Source organism: Schizosaccharomyces pombe (genome assembly GCF_000002945.2).
Source record: "Schizosaccharomyces pombe strain 972h- genome assembly, chromosome: I".
Lineage (NCBI taxonomy): Eukaryota > Fungi > Ascomycota > Schizosaccharomycetes > Schizosaccharomycetales > Schizosaccharomycetaceae > Schizosaccharomyces > Schizosaccharomyces pombe.
Genome location: NC_003424.3, coordinates 3,372,749 through 3,388,219, shown reverse-complemented (window position 1 = coordinate 3,388,219; position 15,471 = coordinate 3,372,749). Strand labels below are relative to the sequence as shown.

The 15,471-nt window shown below is 36.8% G+C and overlaps 10 protein-coding genes and 8 long non-coding RNA genes across 18 annotated transcripts; 10 read left to right on the top strand and 8 right to left on the bottom strand.

Annotated features, from left to right (window-relative positions):
• On the bottom strand, positions 1-2,281 carry inv2 (beta-fructofuranosidase). The gene has a single exon (NM_001019592.3). The coding sequence runs from the start codon at positions 2,171-2,173 to the stop codon at positions 647-649; it is 1,527 nt and encodes a 508-aa protein (NP_594168.2). The 5' UTR covers positions 2,174-2,281; the 3' UTR covers positions 1-646.
• On the top strand, positions 79-2,664 carry SPOM_SPNCRNA.905. The gene has a single exon (NR_151292.1). It is a non-coding gene; the product is annotated as a non-coding RNA (long non-coding RNA).
• On the bottom strand, positions 2,535-3,993 carry rad24 (14-3-3 protein Rad24). The gene is made up of 2 exons (NM_001019591.3): positions 3,883-3,993; positions 2,535-3,475 (listed from the first exon to the last, which is right to left on the bottom strand). The coding sequence occupies exons 1-2, from the start codon at positions 3,950-3,952 to the stop codon at positions 2,733-2,735; spliced, it is 813 nt and encodes a 270-aa protein (NP_594167.1). The 5' UTR covers positions 3,953-3,993; the 3' UTR covers positions 2,535-2,732.
• Positions 3,684-4,059, top strand: SPOM_SPNCRNA.3510. The gene has a single exon (NR_192875.1). It is a non-coding gene; the product is annotated as a non-coding RNA (long non-coding RNA).
• Positions 4,060-4,362: 303 nt separating this feature from the next.
• On the top strand, positions 4,363-6,031 carry SPOM_SPNCRNA.904. Its single transcript, NR_151291.1, has one exon. It is a non-coding gene; the product is annotated as a non-coding RNA (long non-coding RNA).
• Positions 4,816-5,956, bottom strand: dmc1 (RecA family ATPase Dmc1; the record flags this gene model as incomplete). Its single annotated transcript, NM_001019590.3, has 2 exons — positions 5,816-5,956; positions 4,816-5,741 (listed from the first exon to the last, which is right to left on the bottom strand). The coding sequence occupies exons 1-2, from the start codon at positions 5,886-5,888 to the stop codon at positions 4,816-4,818; spliced, it is 999 nt and encodes a 332-aa protein (NP_594166.1). The 5' UTR covers positions 5,889-5,956.
• A 201-nt stretch (positions 6,032-6,232) lies between the features above and the next one.
• Positions 6,233-6,735, top strand: SPOM_SPNCRNA.3509. The gene has a single exon (NR_192874.1). It is a non-coding gene; the product is annotated as a non-coding RNA (long non-coding RNA).
• Positions 6,302-7,679, bottom strand: SPOM_SPAC8E11.04C (palmitoyl-(protein) hydrolase). Its single transcript, NM_001019589.3, has 5 exons — positions 7,392-7,679; positions 7,236-7,320; positions 7,077-7,124; positions 6,876-7,021; positions 6,302-6,761 (listed from the first exon to the last, which is right to left on the bottom strand). Exons 1-5 carry the CDS (start codon positions 7,462-7,464, stop codon positions 6,439-6,441), a joined length of 675 nt encoding a protein of 224 aa, NP_594165.1. The 5' UTR covers positions 7,465-7,679; the 3' UTR covers positions 6,302-6,438.
• SPOM_SPNCRNA.3508 lies at positions 6,842-7,147 on the top strand. Its single transcript, NR_192873.1, has one exon. It is a non-coding gene; the product is annotated as a non-coding RNA (long non-coding RNA).
• On the top strand, positions 7,616-8,181 carry SPOM_SPNCRNA.3507. The gene has a single exon (NR_192872.1). It is a non-coding gene; the product is annotated as a non-coding RNA (long non-coding RNA).
• SPOM_SPAC8E11.05C (uncharacterized protein) lies at positions 7,630-9,998 on the bottom strand. Its single transcript, NM_001019588.3, has one exon. The coding sequence runs from the start codon at positions 9,946-9,948 to the stop codon at positions 8,932-8,934; it is 1,017 nt and encodes a 338-aa protein (NP_594164.1). The 5' UTR covers positions 9,949-9,998; the 3' UTR covers positions 7,630-8,931.
• SPOM_SPNCRNA.3506 lies at positions 9,572-9,811 on the top strand. The gene has a single exon (NR_192871.1). It is a non-coding gene; the product is annotated as a non-coding RNA (long non-coding RNA).
• A 127-nt stretch (positions 9,999-10,125) lies between the features above and the next one.
• SPOM_SPAC8E11.06 (uncharacterized protein) lies at positions 10,126-10,319 on the top strand (the record flags this gene model as incomplete). The annotated part of the gene is made up of 3 exons (NM_001019587.1): positions 10,126-10,151; positions 10,199-10,216; positions 10,262-10,319. 3 exons carry the CDS (start codon positions 10,126-10,128, stop codon positions 10,317-10,319), a joined length of 102 nt encoding a protein of 33 aa, NP_594163.1.
• alp31 (tubulin-specific chaperone cofactor A Alp31) lies at positions 10,139-11,114 on the bottom strand. Its single transcript, NM_001019586.3, has 3 exons — positions 11,004-11,114; positions 10,854-10,940; positions 10,139-10,701 (listed from the first exon to the last, which is right to left on the bottom strand). The coding sequence occupies exons 1-3, from the start codon at positions 11,070-11,072 to the stop codon at positions 10,498-10,500; spliced, it is 360 nt and encodes a 119-aa protein (NP_594162.1). The 5' UTR covers positions 11,073-11,114; the 3' UTR covers positions 10,139-10,497.
• Positions 11,115-11,396: 282 nt separating this feature from the next.
• SPOM_SPAC8E11.08C (uncharacterized protein) lies at positions 11,397-12,704 on the bottom strand (the record flags this gene model as incomplete). The annotated part of the gene is made up of 1 exon (NM_001356111.1): positions 11,397-12,704. The coding sequence occupies one exon, from the start codon at positions 12,702-12,704 to the stop codon at positions 12,402-12,404; it is 303 nt and encodes a 100-aa protein (NP_001343033.1). The 3' UTR covers positions 11,397-12,401.
• SPOM_SPNCRNA.903 lies at positions 12,551-13,223 on the top strand. Its single transcript, NR_151290.1, has one exon. It is a non-coding gene; the product is annotated as a non-coding RNA, possible alternative UTR (long non-coding RNA).
• On the bottom strand, positions 13,216-13,524 carry SPOM_SPAC8E11.12 (uncharacterized protein; the record flags this gene model as incomplete). Its single annotated transcript, NM_001356110.1, has 1 exon — positions 13,216-13,524. The coding sequence occupies one exon, from the start codon at positions 13,522-13,524 to the stop codon at positions 13,216-13,218; it is 309 nt and encodes a 102-aa protein (NP_001343116.1).
• Positions 13,525-14,031: 507 nt separating this feature from the next.
• Positions 14,032-15,471, top strand: SPOM_SPAC8E11.10 (sorbose reductase). Its single transcript, NM_001019585.3, has one exon. The coding sequence runs from the start codon at positions 14,236-14,238 to the stop codon at positions 15,001-15,003; it is 768 nt and encodes a 255-aa protein (NP_594161.1). The 5' UTR covers positions 14,032-14,235; the 3' UTR covers positions 15,004-15,471.

Here is a 15,471-nt window from a genome sequence, read left to right as displayed (position 1 = left end):
GTTGAACTCATGCTATGTGTTACTTATGGTGTTATATGCCTTTATTGATTAGGGTATTAAGTTATACTGTAAATACGACAGCAATCATATTTAAAAATATGTTTTTAGACTAACTAAATCTGTTTTCTTCAGTTCATCAATTTTTCTTTTTCACCTTGTCAACGGAGGATAGAATTGAAATTGGGAACTTTTTACTCAAGAATGGGAAAGCATAGGAGCAATTCGTAATAAAATGTTTCTTTTTTTTATAGTAATTTACAAGTCAGACTAACAAACATAGAGCTGTTAAAAATAAATATTTGGTATATACATCTCCAGTCGTGTTTAAAAACTTGGCGTCGGAATCGACGCAGAATAACGACAACTGTAAAGAAATGGAACGGAATCAAATTGTAACAAAAACAAAAACAGAAATAAACAACGAACAATAGTGGATAACGTGTGGATTTTTGGAAACTATATCTTATCCATTTAGATGAGAAATAGTTTGGAAGATGGGTATCGAAAATCCCGAGTAATTTTCGGAATTTACTAGCCACGTGTATTCATAACATACTTGGATTTTCATCAATACACAGTAGAAAATAAGAGAAAACGCTGACGGAAGAAACTGTATCGATTTCGTATTGCCTGATTCATTTGGAACCTAGGAATGCGGTCTGTTGTTTAATAATGGTTGCATGCCTGATTTAGCTAAAGAAGCTCCAGTCGGGACACGAAGGTAGTAATACTGCAATGGTTCATCTCCCTTAAAATAGTAGGCGTTTGTTAAGCACATTATTCCTCCTTGCAAATAAACTTCAATAATGGAGTGATCTACTACAGCTTCAATTTCCAATATATAATTATCTTCGTAAGAAGAGGGAGGAACAGAAGACGTACACCGTTCAGGATATAAAGGATATTTCCAACTAGACGAGCATACACCCCTTTCGACGTAGACGGCACCGTCGTGGAATCGGTATCCAAGTTCAAAATACTCCTTAGAGGTCTCAACATCTGGCGTGGTAGACCATGTCAAGCATAAAAACTCCATAGGGGATTCTAATACAATACTTTTCGGAATGGAAACGGCGAGGTAGAATACAGTGGCACTAGTCCAGACAGTAGGAAATTCACAGACACGGTTTAACAAAAGTGGAGCTGGTAGAGAATCTGGATAGTAAAGATGGTGAAGATTAACTGGACGTTGACGTAGCACAAGACCACGCGTTTCTTGATTGAGATGGGTGTAGCAAAGAGTAAGTTCTCGAGGAATAGTAAACATACCTCGATGTTTCATACGCATAGGAACATCGTTCGTATAGTTCCAGTTACTTGCCCAAGAGATGGAAATGACTCTTCCATCGGGTGCATTACCAAACGTTTGAGTGGCATAGCAATCGTGACCGCAATCCAAAATTCTGGACGCGCTATCAATTGGAGTGAAGGTTTGACCATCAAAATCTCCAATAAAATATTGAACCATGCTACCCCCATTGATCGAAGAACCAGGATTAATGGAAACAATCAGTACCCATCGAAACTCGTCGGTACCCTCGATAGGGAGACGAACAAAGTCAGGGCATTCGTATTGGTATCCTAAAACGCCTGCAGAACCAAATTCCGAAAGTTTTACCCAATCGCGAAGGTTTAGGGAATGGTAAAACAGAACTTTGTATTTTTGAGCTAACACTACAACCATGATCCATGCTCTACTTTCTTCATGCCAAAACACTTTTGGGTCGCGGAACTGCGATTCCTTGATGTCGAGGATGGGATTCTTTTTGTATTTGATAAATGTGATACCTCCATCCAATGAGTAGGCAATGTTTTGAGTTTCACGATTATCATAATGCGTTGTATAAATCAACACAATTCTTTCTTCAGGGTCAACCGACTTTCTCGAAAAAAATCCACTTTCAAAAAAGCCTGATGAGTTGGTTTTATCGATCACTGCGCTTCCGCTAAACATTAATCCATGATCGTCTCCAGGTGCAAGGGCGGTAGGTAGTAATTTCCATTTATACAGGTTTTTACTCACTGCATGGCCCCAATGTTGATTACCGGCTTGGTTTCCTGTTGGATTCCATTGAAAAAACAAATGCCATTTTCCATTACTGTAAACCAGACCATTGGGATCATTCATAAATCCTTCTGGAGGCGTGAAATGTATGCATGGTCTCACAGGCATCGATTCAAATGTTTACTGTGCGTTTTATATGCAAACTTAAAGCTTTTATATTTAATAATGTTTGAGTATCACTAGAACATACAAATTTTTAAGCTTTGTGTAAAAAGTGGTACATCGGTCGTATGCAAGGAATATTAAGCAATTCGGTGCAAATCAGTCAAAAAGCTCAAATTCAATCCGATAGGCTTAAACATTCTCAATCTACCAACTCTTCAGTTTGAAACTCACATCTATCTAGACTATTGCTTGATTAACTCAACACCCACTTAGCCAAGCAAATCATTACGGGTTGTGTACTCGAAATTAAAATGTCGTCCAACTACTGTATTTTTTACAGCAGCTACCAAATACACACATATACTACGACTGTAAAAAAAAAAGAAATTTAAAGAAAGACAAAAAGAAAAAAAAATTAGAAGAAAATATACGAGAATGTAATGAGACTATTCCATCGTGTAGTACACAAGATCTAAACGAAAAAGAACTCTTAGACAAATAAATTTTTTAAAATTGGTTCATAGTAGTGAAAGTATGGCATCAATCATGAGCAACGAGCTATCTATGCGTCCGCCTTGGGCTCAGCTTCGCCTTCTGGAGCATTGGAAGGAGCGTTTTCTTGAGCTCCCTCGGTGTTACCACCAGCAGCGGCGGCACTGTATTCAGCATCAGAAGTCCATAAGGTAAGGTTGTCACGCAACAATTGCATGATTAAAGTAGAATCTTTGTAGGATTCCTCGGAAAGGCTGTCCAACTCGGAGATAGCTTCATCAAAGGCTTGCTTGGCTAAGTAGCAAGCACGGTCGGGGGAGTTCAAGATCTCATAGTAGAAAACGGAGAAATTAAGAGCAAGACCTAAGCGGATAGGATGAGTAGGTGCAAGTTCGGCGGTAGCAATTTCAGAAGCGGCCTTGTAACCTTCAAGAGATTGATCAGCGGAGTGTTGGCGCTTCTCACCAACGGCAAACTCAGCAAGGTAACGATAGTAGTCACCCTTCATCTTGTAGTAGAAAACCTTGGATTCGGCAGAGGCAGCATTAGGGATAAGGTGCTTCTCAAGAACGGTCAAGATATCTTGGCAAATAGTGTCAAGTTCTTGTTCAATCTTTTGACGATATTCCTTAATTAATTCAACTTGAGCAGTATTGCCTTTGCTCTCCTCCTTTTGCTCGATGGAGGAAACGATACGCCAAGACGCCCGGCGAGCTCCAATTACATTCTTATAAGCAACAGAGAGCAAGTTACGCTCTTCGACGGTCAATTCTTGATCAGTGGAGGCAACGCTTTTCATGTTTTCAACCATGCCTGGATATATTAGTGATAAGTACATAAGGATTTCGACTTTCGAGATGCGCAGCATGATGTATTTTCCGTATGTCTGTATGAACAAAAAAATTTCTTCTCGGAGTAAAAACAATTAGAAATAAAGTTAGGAAACAAGTTGAAATACTAAAACACCTTTTCAACATCACCATAGCCAATGCACAGTTCATTTGACAACCACCATACAACACACAAACACAAACATTCTACCAACTAAGCCTCTGATCACAACTATGTCAAAAATAAATGCAATCGATGTTTTACAGGAAGCCCGCTTACTCAAAAGCTTCCGCCGATAGAACCTTGGATGTGTGTAATTTTGTTCTTGCAGAAATAACACCAAATATATCTCTGCTCTACGCGTCTCTAAACCTTATAAAAGCACATACCTTCATAGCGCTCGGCTTGCTCAGCAAGTTTGGCTAAATAAACAGCATCTTCACGAGAAGTAGTAGACATTTTTACCAAACGTTCGAAAATGTGAGTATATCGTGGTGGTTGGCACTGGAAAGGTTGCGGAACGTCGTATGGTAGAAAAAGGACTGCTCCCACAGTAAAATTTCGTAGCACTGCGTAAACGTGCCCTGTGCTTCTGTATGTCGAATTTAGCGACTGCGCATCGTAATTTATCGGCACGACAGAAGGTTATCGAAAAACCTGGCTGCTGGACTGTTCTCGTTTGTTGCGACAAAGCCCCGGGGTAAACACATCCTTGGCAACGGATCAAGAGAAACTGTACCCCTTTTGTCATATTGACGCAAAAGGTAAACATCGAAAGGAAGGTGCCTGAACACGTGCAAATCTGCAGGCCTTCATAGAATCGGGAAATAAACTGGAACAAAGGTGATGACGAATTCTGTCTCACACGATATAATTGTTTGGTGGAAGTCAGATTGTCCAACGATTGCAATGAAAGGCGCTCAGCTTTTGTTAATTGATACATGCGATAGCAACTTCACATGACACTACTTAAACAAATTTGTTGACTCGTAAGAATAAGTTGCTTTTGGGGGTTTGCGCCATTCGCAACTATTTGATAAATGTGTAGTTAAGAAAATCTTGGTTTGGTTATCTAAAATGGCGCGAGCTTCTCATCCAAACTTTTTCTTTAAAGCCATTTTAGAGACCAATAGTGAACTGATTATTGTATTAAAGATATAGTATTGCAGCAGTAAAATGTTAACATTAACGTAATCAGTGCACTCAATTTTGTTAAAACATAAGCACAAACGCAATGATAAAAGGCATTGCTGAACTTGGCTGATCTTTTTTCTTATTTCTCTTCTTTTTTTGTTTTTTTTTTGGAATAGGTAGAAAATCAATTAGGAAACGTCTGCTATGCCACCAGGTGTAATCACATAACTGCACTCGGCTTCAGGCATATCTGGAGAATCATTCAATTTTGCGACACGTTCCTCACCTCGACCTTTTCTTAACAGCAGACGGGTCGCGCTTGCGTGAGCCATGACATGGCCTCCTACAGGTTTTCGATCGTTGGACGCAAACATCATTGCTGCTCCGGGGTCTGCTTGAACCTGATTTGTGACAAAGACCGCTACGTTAAACTCTTCAGAAATATGATTTAATCTAGCAAGCATAATGTTTAATTTTTGTTGCCTTTCTGATAATTCCCCGCGACCCGAATAGTCAACCCGAAATAGTGCCATGATGGAATCGACAATTAACAAACGGTATTGGCCATCTTCAGCAAAAATGGTTCCTAATTTTGTGATGTATTCCATTTGTTGCTCAGAGTTGTATGCTCTACTGACAATGATATTCTCCATAGCCTGATCGGCGTCTACACCAAATCGTTCTGCAATGGCTTTGATTCGATCAGGTCGAAATGTTCCTTCTGTATCTATGAATGCTACTTTTCCTTCGGCCCCGCCCATATCTCGAGGAAGCTGGGCAGTGACACACAATGTATGCGACATTTGTGTTTTACCACAACGAAACTCTCCAAATACTTCTGTAATACTCATCGACTGAATTCCCCCTCCAAGGATGCCATTGAGTGCCTCGGATCCTGTCGAAATACTCCATACTTTTTTACGATTTTGACTGATTTCCATCGCAGTGGAAAAGTTTGCTGGGCACATTTTTGATGCCGCTTCCTTCAGTTTATCCACTTTGGCTTCGCTGAAACCTTTGATTTTAAGGAGAAATCTCTTTGTGGACATATGGACTCCTTGCACCGTACAAACGCCTGCTTGCTTCAATTTTATGATATCGGTCATACCAATCCCTTTGATTATGTTAGTAGATATTTAAAGCAAATACTGGGAGTCTTATAACTGCCGTATACTCATTCAAGCTTACCGTGAGCAGTTAGGTCTTCAATGTCACTAAATATCATTTGTTCATCATCATTCCCCTCTGCGAATTCTTCCATTGCACTTTATTTTTATATTGAACGTGTATTAATCAAATTACACGGTTTTTGGTTGTTGTTCGTACTATGTAGAAAGAAGAATTGCTGTAGTTATCCACGATATATATATTGCGGAAATTCCCAAAATTACCTCTCTAAATCACAACAAAAAAACAGTAGATCTATTTGTTTCTTTAGTTTAATTACTTTACAAGTTCAACTATAGAGTATATGCACTCATAATCATGTATTATACTTGATGCAGCTACATGTAAACAATGAACGCGTCGCGAAATATTGCTACTAAAAATGAAAACTAAACTCCATAGTATCTATACTCAAAACAAAATGCTTCAATCCTTAAAATGCCATAAATGAGTAAAACTGTTGGAGAGAACCTACCAAATGGGATGACAATTCATAGTCTTAAGTTACTAGTATGAAACTGCTTTCTAAAAAAGGGAAAAGTTAATCACGGTAAATCTTATTTAATTTTATGAGTAACTCTAAAAGTGCAAAAGACTCGTCAATTTCCTTCATTTGCAAAGTCTCAACACCAAAAACACAATACTTATGGTGAACCAATAACTGTCTGAGTAAATTTATACATAGCCATAAACGATTCTGAAGAGAGAGAGTGGGCGTCTCCCTCAAAAGGTCGATCGAGACATTTTAACTGTAGATTGTTGATGAGGTATTTAGCTGAAGCACTCGACAAGACAGAGGGAACAATAGGATCTTCGGTCATATAAGTCAAAAGAATGGGTATCTCTTTAGCAACTCGAGAGAGAGCGGATGGAAATTTTGAAGCCAAAGGTAAGAACCCTGAATGCCCCATAATTCCTGCTAAACGTTTGGGATAGGTAAGTCCAGCGTAAAGGGAAACCATACAACCTAGAGAAAATGACGAGTTAGTAAGCAATATACTTTTGAAAAGTGAAAACCATTTCACTTTTTTTTTGAAAATGCAATGACTAGCGAGTTAACCGCTTTCATGGCAGCTCATACCTTGTGAAAATCCGCCAATTAATATGCGATCACTAGGAATCCCCAAAGCAAGTTCTGCATCAATCAATTCATGCAATTGGCCTGCTGAACGTAGTATCCCATTCTCGTCCTCCCTCTTCATATCCGCAAAACTGTAGATATCATACCTAAAAAAGTTTTAGCGAACATTGTACTTTATCATCAAGCAGAACAATTACTTACCATGCTGGCATTTTCATGCCATTGTTGACGGTAACAGGGATAGATGGACTATATACAAAATAATTAGCATCAAAATACAAAGTATGTAATGCGAATTCTCATTCATTCATCACACATTACTTTAGACAATTGCATGATTAAATACATTCTTTTACTTACGCATTGGGAAAGATCCACTTAATATGCTTAAAATTCGACCACGTATTTGCCATAAAAGACCATCCTTGTCCACTATCTCCTAAACCTAAGATAAATGTGTTACTATTATGAAGAAAATATACGATATGTTTGTCTCAACATTATCATCGTTCATACCATGAAGGAAAATCACAGTGGCCGTATGCGCCACGCTGGGATTAATTATTACTGAATTGAGTTTGGCAGTCATAATGAAACGTTTTAAAAAGTACTAAGGGAATGGAGGTGTTGCAATAGGGCAAACACCAGTTTTATAAGACAGGTATTTGTATCAAAGCTAATTGAATCAAAAGCGAAGGTATGGTGTAAATATATAATATTTCCCTTATGATTTTTTCTTTTGCAGGCGAAAAATAATCGTAAAAAATGGTGTTAGCGTTAATCCAAGCGATATATGTATATCTTGAAACTAAGAATCCAAATTGAGTGCTGGCTATTACAATACGTTATCGCAATTTGTATACTAAGAATTTTGTTCCAAAGGTTTTTTTTTTTTGTTTATAAAACACAAAATTAGCTTGACTAATTTTTTTTTTTTTTTGTTATTTATATTGCTAGCCAAAGATGCTTTCTGCATTTCTTCAACCGCAGAGTCGTACTATACAATCCAACCACATTACAAAAATAACTTTTTATTTTCAATGGGAAAGTATTACTTGAGAATAGTTATAAAACAGACTGCTTAAATCTGTCAGCTGAAAACGCTTGTGCCAGAACATTACTCAATATCAATCGCGTATTCATATTCCTAGTACTGCACCAAAATCCTTTTATAAAAGCAATCGCTATACTTAAATAGTTTAATGCATTTGTCAAAATAATGGCTGGTGAATTTAGGCAATAGATGAATTGCATGTAAATCTCAAAAAAAAAAGGTTAAACTATCCATCAAGTAAGAATCATTTAGCGTCTGACAAACATACCAATAATATACAAAATTTTGCAGCTCCTATATACGATGGTTCTCGATTTACCTGTAGTAACAATCAAATTTTTATAGTCCTTTCCTTGCGTTTTTAGTCAAGAAATGCCTTAGCTTTTTTTAGTCGATAAGCCATCTAATTCCATAAGTCAATTAATTGTTTGATATTACTAGGAACGTCCAGGTTGTAAGAGAATAAGGGTACTAGTAAATCCAAAGCATTCCAAATGCAAGTCTAACGAATAAGTATAAATAAAAATAAAATTTCAACTTCCTGCTTATAATTTTAACAGTTCATTCAAGTTGTTATCAATTTGCCAGAAATGTGTCGACAAATGTTCTTAATGTTTTTTTAACGATGAATAACTTAAGTACCAACAGTGAATCAAAATTTGCTCCTTTTCTTTAGAGATAATTATGGACTATTATGTAAATAACCAAGAATGGCGCTTAGGTTAGGATACTGTTCCATTTATATTTACAAGTGGTTGACATAATATTGATAAACACATAGAGAAGAGTCATTAAAATATTAGTCATTAAAAAGAAGAGAAGAGGCAAAAGAATCGAAGAAGACAATACAGCTGAATCACAAGTCAAATCTAATCACGTTAGACGTAACAAAGGTTCGTCAGCAACAAAAATAAAACGCTTCCGTTTTATTTTACTCCCGTAAAATTAAACAAGAAAACAGCAATTCAGGAAAAGAGGTCGGTAATTAAAGATATAAAGGGATCATTTATGAGAGGAAGTGCTCCTTCTAGAAAGGAATTTACGACCAGAGTTTCTTAAACGTTTGCTATGTTGAACTAAATCATCGACAACCGTCTCATATAACAACTTATCGCTAAGAGCTGAATCCCTTTTATCGGTCCAATATCGAGCAACTTCAACAGCTTGCTGCAGAGTTGATTCTAGTAACTCTATATGCTGTTGTAAAGACTCATGAGATCGGTGGGTTAATGCGTCTTTGTTTATGCTGCATAAACGACGAGCAGCTGAATAATCTAAATATGGTTCATCCTCAGATTTTGGCAACGTCACGGAAGACAATTCTATTGTGCGTGAAGAATTGAATGATCCCTGGGTAGAAGGAGTAGGCAAAAGTTCATCCAAATCAACAGGAAGACCCATAGTAACTAAAAAAATATGCCTGATGCTAGACCTCAGCCAATCTGGCCGTTGCAGCACGGGCATTTCAATCAGTTTTTGCCAAAGAGACAATATACGATCCGGATCCAAGGAGGATTCTTCAATTGTTTTCGGAGTTTCAGGTAGTCCAAATACAGAATTGACAGCATCTTGGAAATCATCTTGCCAATCACCCATAAATGTACAGATGGGGATATCATGTTCAAATTCACCAAAATCGTCAAATTCGTCAAACTCTTCTTCCTCTTCAACTTTTTTCTCCATTTCATTGTCTACAATGCCTGATTGGGAAATACTAGCTTCTCTATTAATACTAAGACTCTCCGCCCAAACAGTTGATGTAGCGTCAAGGTCAAGTTTAGATGCTTCAACGACTTTTTGGTTTTTAGAATCGTAATCCTCTACAGGATTTAAATCATCTTCTTCAAGAAGGTGTGGATCTATTTTTGTATCAGCTCCCTCTTCGCCATCTACATCTTCCTTCAACGATGAAGATGCAGAAGGGTCAATATTTACTTCAGAGTTGCCGCCGTCAGATTTCTTCTCTTCTTCTAAACCCAACACAGGTGATTCCCTTGATAATATTGGCGGACTTGCCATAGGTATACAAATGGAACGTTTTATGCTCCCAATCTGTTTAATGTTCACGCGAAGTGTTTCTTTCTCTTTGCTCAGATGGTAAGTAACGTCAAACAATGAGCTGTACAATCTAACATAGTGATACGCTACATTACACTCACAATAAAAGTGCAAATAAATACTAGAGGACGACTGTCTATGCTGCTTGTTAGCAGGAACATTTGGTTGTTTTAAAATTGTTTGATTGTCCAGCTAAAATTTAAATCTCTAGTAGAATAAAGGGGAATACGTATGTTTTTTTATGTGAACAGTTTCACCTAACTGGCAAAATTAGAATAGATTGGCGAAATCTTAAAAAAGATTTAAGCATGACTTGGATAATCCTTAAGTAGTTGGGATTGTCTATTATTTTAATGGATTGGAATAAAAATCGAAGACACAGTACAGTTGAGTAGGATAGCATTGAAAGGGTGGGTAAAGAATGATGAACGTAGAACCTTTTCATGATCGTCTTTTGAAGGGTCAGTAATAAATTTTAGCAGGGATCTACAAAAGCTAGTAAATGTGTATTCAGTGGTACCCATTCGTGGGGAAATTCGTTTGCTCTTTTTCAATTACTTCTTTTGCTTTTTCTAAATATTCATTTGCTTGTTCAAGTTCAGGAGTTCCTTCGTATGCACTGTCAGAAGAAATGGATTCCAAGTCGTTCGTCGCATTACGAAGACGTACAAGAGCATCTGGCAACGCCTCAAGATGCTTCTTCAAAACAAATTTCTAGAGGTCCAGAATGTCAGTACTTTGATTATTTTTTATTTTAAAAAAGATACGCTAAAGCGGAAACCACCGAAAAGTATCTTCAGCTTGGTAGAAACATCTTCTAGCACAACACGTCCAACGTTTATATGGTTTCAACTAATGCAACATACCTGATGCTCAATTTCTGCAGAATCTTCCCCATTATCAATTTTACTTTGTACACGTTTCTCGGCCTCGTTAATATCGATATGAGCCAACTAAACAATTGTTGAGGTCAGAAAATTCCATCTACAAAATCGCGATCCAAAAAGGAAACTTACTTCTACATCTTTAATAATTCTTTTAACGACATTAGTTTTGATGACTAAGCTCCTAACAGTATTTGACATGGTAGAAAATAAAATGGACGCGATATGCAAAGGAATAATGTTAGGTTGGATGATTTTCCTTGACTGCAGTGTAGGTAACGTTGGAATACAAAGGAATGCTAATGTTAGCGTGTGGTGATAAGTTACGAGAAACGATTAAGAAAAGCTAGTTCTAGTTAAGTTTTCAATTTCTTTTAAAGCCCTTTCCTTAAATTCCTAAAAAAGGGTATTTGATTAAATGTTTGCATCAAGTATCAGACTAGTTATTGATCGACAAACGTTTCATTCCTATATTATGTATGAGATAAAATTGCTCAGTTATTTCTAAATTTACGATTCACCGATACTTGTACCAAAAATTTCATGCTTTTATGGATGCTCAATCATATGGGAGGTTGAGCTTTTCGGGATTCAGCTATATGAAAATTTTCTAGCGCGTAATTCATTATATTTAGACGTAATTGCTTTTACAAATATTTTCCAAAACAAAAATTTCTGATTCTCCGTACACACAGTTATCTCCCAACAACCGAAATTGTTAAAAGCACGATTTCATATAAGGATAGGTTGATTGCTAATCACTCGAACCACAGTCTGTTAATAATTAGTCAACTTTGCCTAGCCAAAAAAATTCAGCTTCTATCTTAATCCTTGGAAAACAAAAAATAAAAAAAGGACCTAATACCCTCTTTCAAAGTAGATCCTGTACAAGATATTTAGTCTACTCAAAAAGCCGGTACAACGATATTAATGTCAACAGACTTCGGTATAATGGGACCAGTCTTCAATGTGAGGATAATAGCTAAAATCCTTTACTCTATATAGGACTTTAAATGGATCCTTGAATATTATTCTGTTTTCTAAAATGATTGATCATATTCTACGCCACAGATGCATCAAAAATTCAAATCATCGCTTGGGAGATAAAAGAGTGAACGCTTTTTCATAATCGAACAGCAACCTTTCGAACCCTAGTAGTCATTAGTATTTTAATCCACTTTTTTTTTTGCAAAGCTATGAAAAACAAAGACTGCAACCTGGTATAAGCATTTTAAACATATCGTACTTTGCGTGATCTAACAAATTAATCTCTATCTTGTCAGTTCACAACTTTGGACAGATACAGATGATGAATTTCGACAATTAAACATTTGCAAACAAGTCAAAGCTCAACATACAAGCATTCACTGTTTAACGCTTTTTGAACTTTCTCATTTCCTGAAACGTTTGTTTACAAGCTGATATAAAAAAAGGGATTGAATTGAACGGCTCAGTTGATATAGATTAATTTAAAAAGTGAACTCCGTTTAGAAAGTATCGCATAAGTTAAAAAATGGTATTCAAACAAAGCTAACAAAAACGAAACAAATCGCATTTTCCCATGAAAAATACAAGGTTGTTCGGAAAACTGCATATTTGAACATGATGACAGCCAAGAAGAAAAATAGAAGGATTTATTAGAATTCCCTTAAACTTTTCATTATAGTCTTTTCGGTACGGTAACAACCATATATACAATCTATACATTTCTTCAGACCATTCAAATCTTAAAATGGAGCTCCCCTTCAATTGAAGAAACGGAAAATTTTTTCTTGTCAAATTTTTACAGACTACTAACCTACTAAACAGAACCTCATTAGTGGTAAAGTCCATTTTAATACTTCTTGCTTATTAATTCATTATTTTATTGCCGTAAAACATAAATTATCCTTTTATTTTCTTCTTCTTTTCTTCCCTTGTATAATACTCATTTTTCGCCAAGTCTCAAGTATTCCAGTGTTCGATTCCGACCATGGAAACGATCTCGGTCGGGTAAAATGAAGACTCTGGTAGTCTCCAGGCTATTGCATCTCGTTCAGATTTGGGTTGATCTTCTGGAACAATGCGGGCAACTGGTAGAACGTTAATGAGGGAACAGATGAAAAACTGGAAACCTAGATGCGTGACAGGAGAATCTGGTGTTCTTTTTTTTTGAATAAGTATATTTAATAGTTAACAATATCGAACATGGTTTTAGTTAAAAACCATGCAGAAACTACTGAACGCAATTAAGTTTAATAGTTCTTCTACTTACACATTTTTTCAACCGTTACTTTACTAGTATAGTCTGGAAATATATATATATAGTTATTAACATGTAACTATTACCTTTTTTAGATAATATTTAAAAAGACATTCTTCCCATCATCCCGCATCTTGACTGTACAATATAATACCGGTACTTAATATAATAGTAAGACGAACAGTGATTTTGAGCTTCTTTCGGATCTGATATTGCTATGGGTGGAAAAAGAAAATTTCGGATGGATTTAGGATTAATGCAGAAGAGAATTTGAGGTAATTGAGTATCATTTTCAAGCGAATTTTTGCAAAACGAAATTGTGTTGCCCTTATAGAACTCGCCAACTTTTGGTTCCTCTTCCGAGTCCAGTTCTTTAATCGCTTGCATCTTGATCGAGAGAAGCGAAATCATACCCCAAATGGCCAAAATCACTTGGCCATTTGTTAATTTAAGCTACCTTTGTCGTCCGACGCTCCCCTTCTTAATCATGGGATTTTATCCGTACTTTCTCCCCGGATTTAAGAGAAACTCGTAGTATTTCACGAAAAAAAAAGAAAAGATGAAATGAGTTTCCAATTTATAATAAATGAATTGTCATTCTCACATTTATGAATTGGATTTCTATATTTTGCGGGTTACACTATTTTGACTCCTATGTGTGTAGCCTAGTTTCTCGCAGTTATTCATTCAAACTTTCCACTCAGCCATCACAATACCCGATATTATCGGTTTGATGGATCTACTAGTGTCACTCGAGTAAAACGACCGTTTTGTCTATTTGCGCTATTTTTTTCCTCCTTTGCAAATCGTTTATTTACACATATATTTTTTCCAACAACACTATTTAGGACTGCTCTTTCTGTGTGTCAAAAAGAGGAAATTTTTTGTATAAAAGCCTTGGGTCCATTGCCACAAAGCAATTTTTCTTTCTGGTTGCCAAGAGTGCCTTCTCTTACTATTAAAAATCTTTCGGAAAAAAATTTTTGCTTTTCATCTAATCAAAAGCTATTAAACCGGTGTTCATAAATTTTACTACCACTTTTTGTTCGCTAAAATATTTTTGTGGGGTTTTTTTTTTCTTAATAATTATTACATCGTTCGGTTTTTTTCATATATCTCATAATGACTTCTATGTTTTCTCTTAAAGGTAAAACCACTCTCATCACCGGTGGTTCAGGCGGTATCGGATTTTCGATTGCTAAAGCATTCGCTGCCGCTGGATCTAATGTTGGTCTTTTGTACGGTCGTAACAAAAAGGCTCTTGAGTATGCTGCTGAATTACGCGACAAACATGGTGTTCAAGCCAAGGCTTATTCTTGCCCCATTGAGAACCGTAGTGCTGTAATTGAAACCACCAACCAGGCAGTTGAGGAATTGGGTGGTCGTTTGGATGTAATGATTGCTAATGCTGGTATTGCGATTCCCCACTTATCCTTGGAAGATAAGAATGAAGACATCTGGACCAAGGTCGTGGGCATAAACCTGAACGGTGCTTATTATACTGCACAGGCTGCTGGCCATCATTTTAAGAAGCAAGGAAAGGGCAGTTTGATCTTCACGGCTAGTATGAGTGGTCACATTGCCAATTGGCCTCAACAATGGGCTTCTTATCATGCTACCAAGGCTGCTGTCAAACATCTGGCTCGCGCTCTTGCCGTTGAGTGGGCCCCTTTCGCTCGTGTCAACTCCGTGTCTCCTGGCTACATTGACACAGATTTGACTCTGTACGCTGATGAAAACTTGCGTAAGAAATGGAAGGAGTATACTCCTCAAGCCCGTATTGGTCTACCTGATGAGCTTCCCGGTGCTTACTTATACCTTGCTTCCGATGCTAGTTCCTACTGCACAGGTAGTGACATTATTGTTGACGGTGGTTACTGTTCTCGTTAATTTCTTTACTATTAATATTTCCCTCTATAATCATAATTAAAAACTTGAATTTTTGAACCTCCCTTGAGCCTATAATCCAAAACAGCTACGTCAAAAAGGTTCTTCTTCTGGATCTGTTTCATTTTTAAAACATTTCCCCTCTACCGTACTCATTTTGTTGTTGGAGCTTAGATCTCTACACTCATGGCAGCATGTAATTTGAATTGGTTTTTTTAAAACAAACTGCTATTCTATATGCTTCCTCTCCCGATTTGTCGTTTTGAAGTTTCTAATGCTTTTTAATTATCATCTAACAAATCTAAAAAGTTTTATCACTATAGTTAACATAAACACTGTGTATGATAAACTAACTCTTTCTTTCTCTAACTTGCATAAGCACACCTTAGTAATACTACATCGCCGAAGTTAAAATAAATCAACGGTATGCTATTCTTTTTGCATGTTTCAGATGGGTTATTTGTACAATAT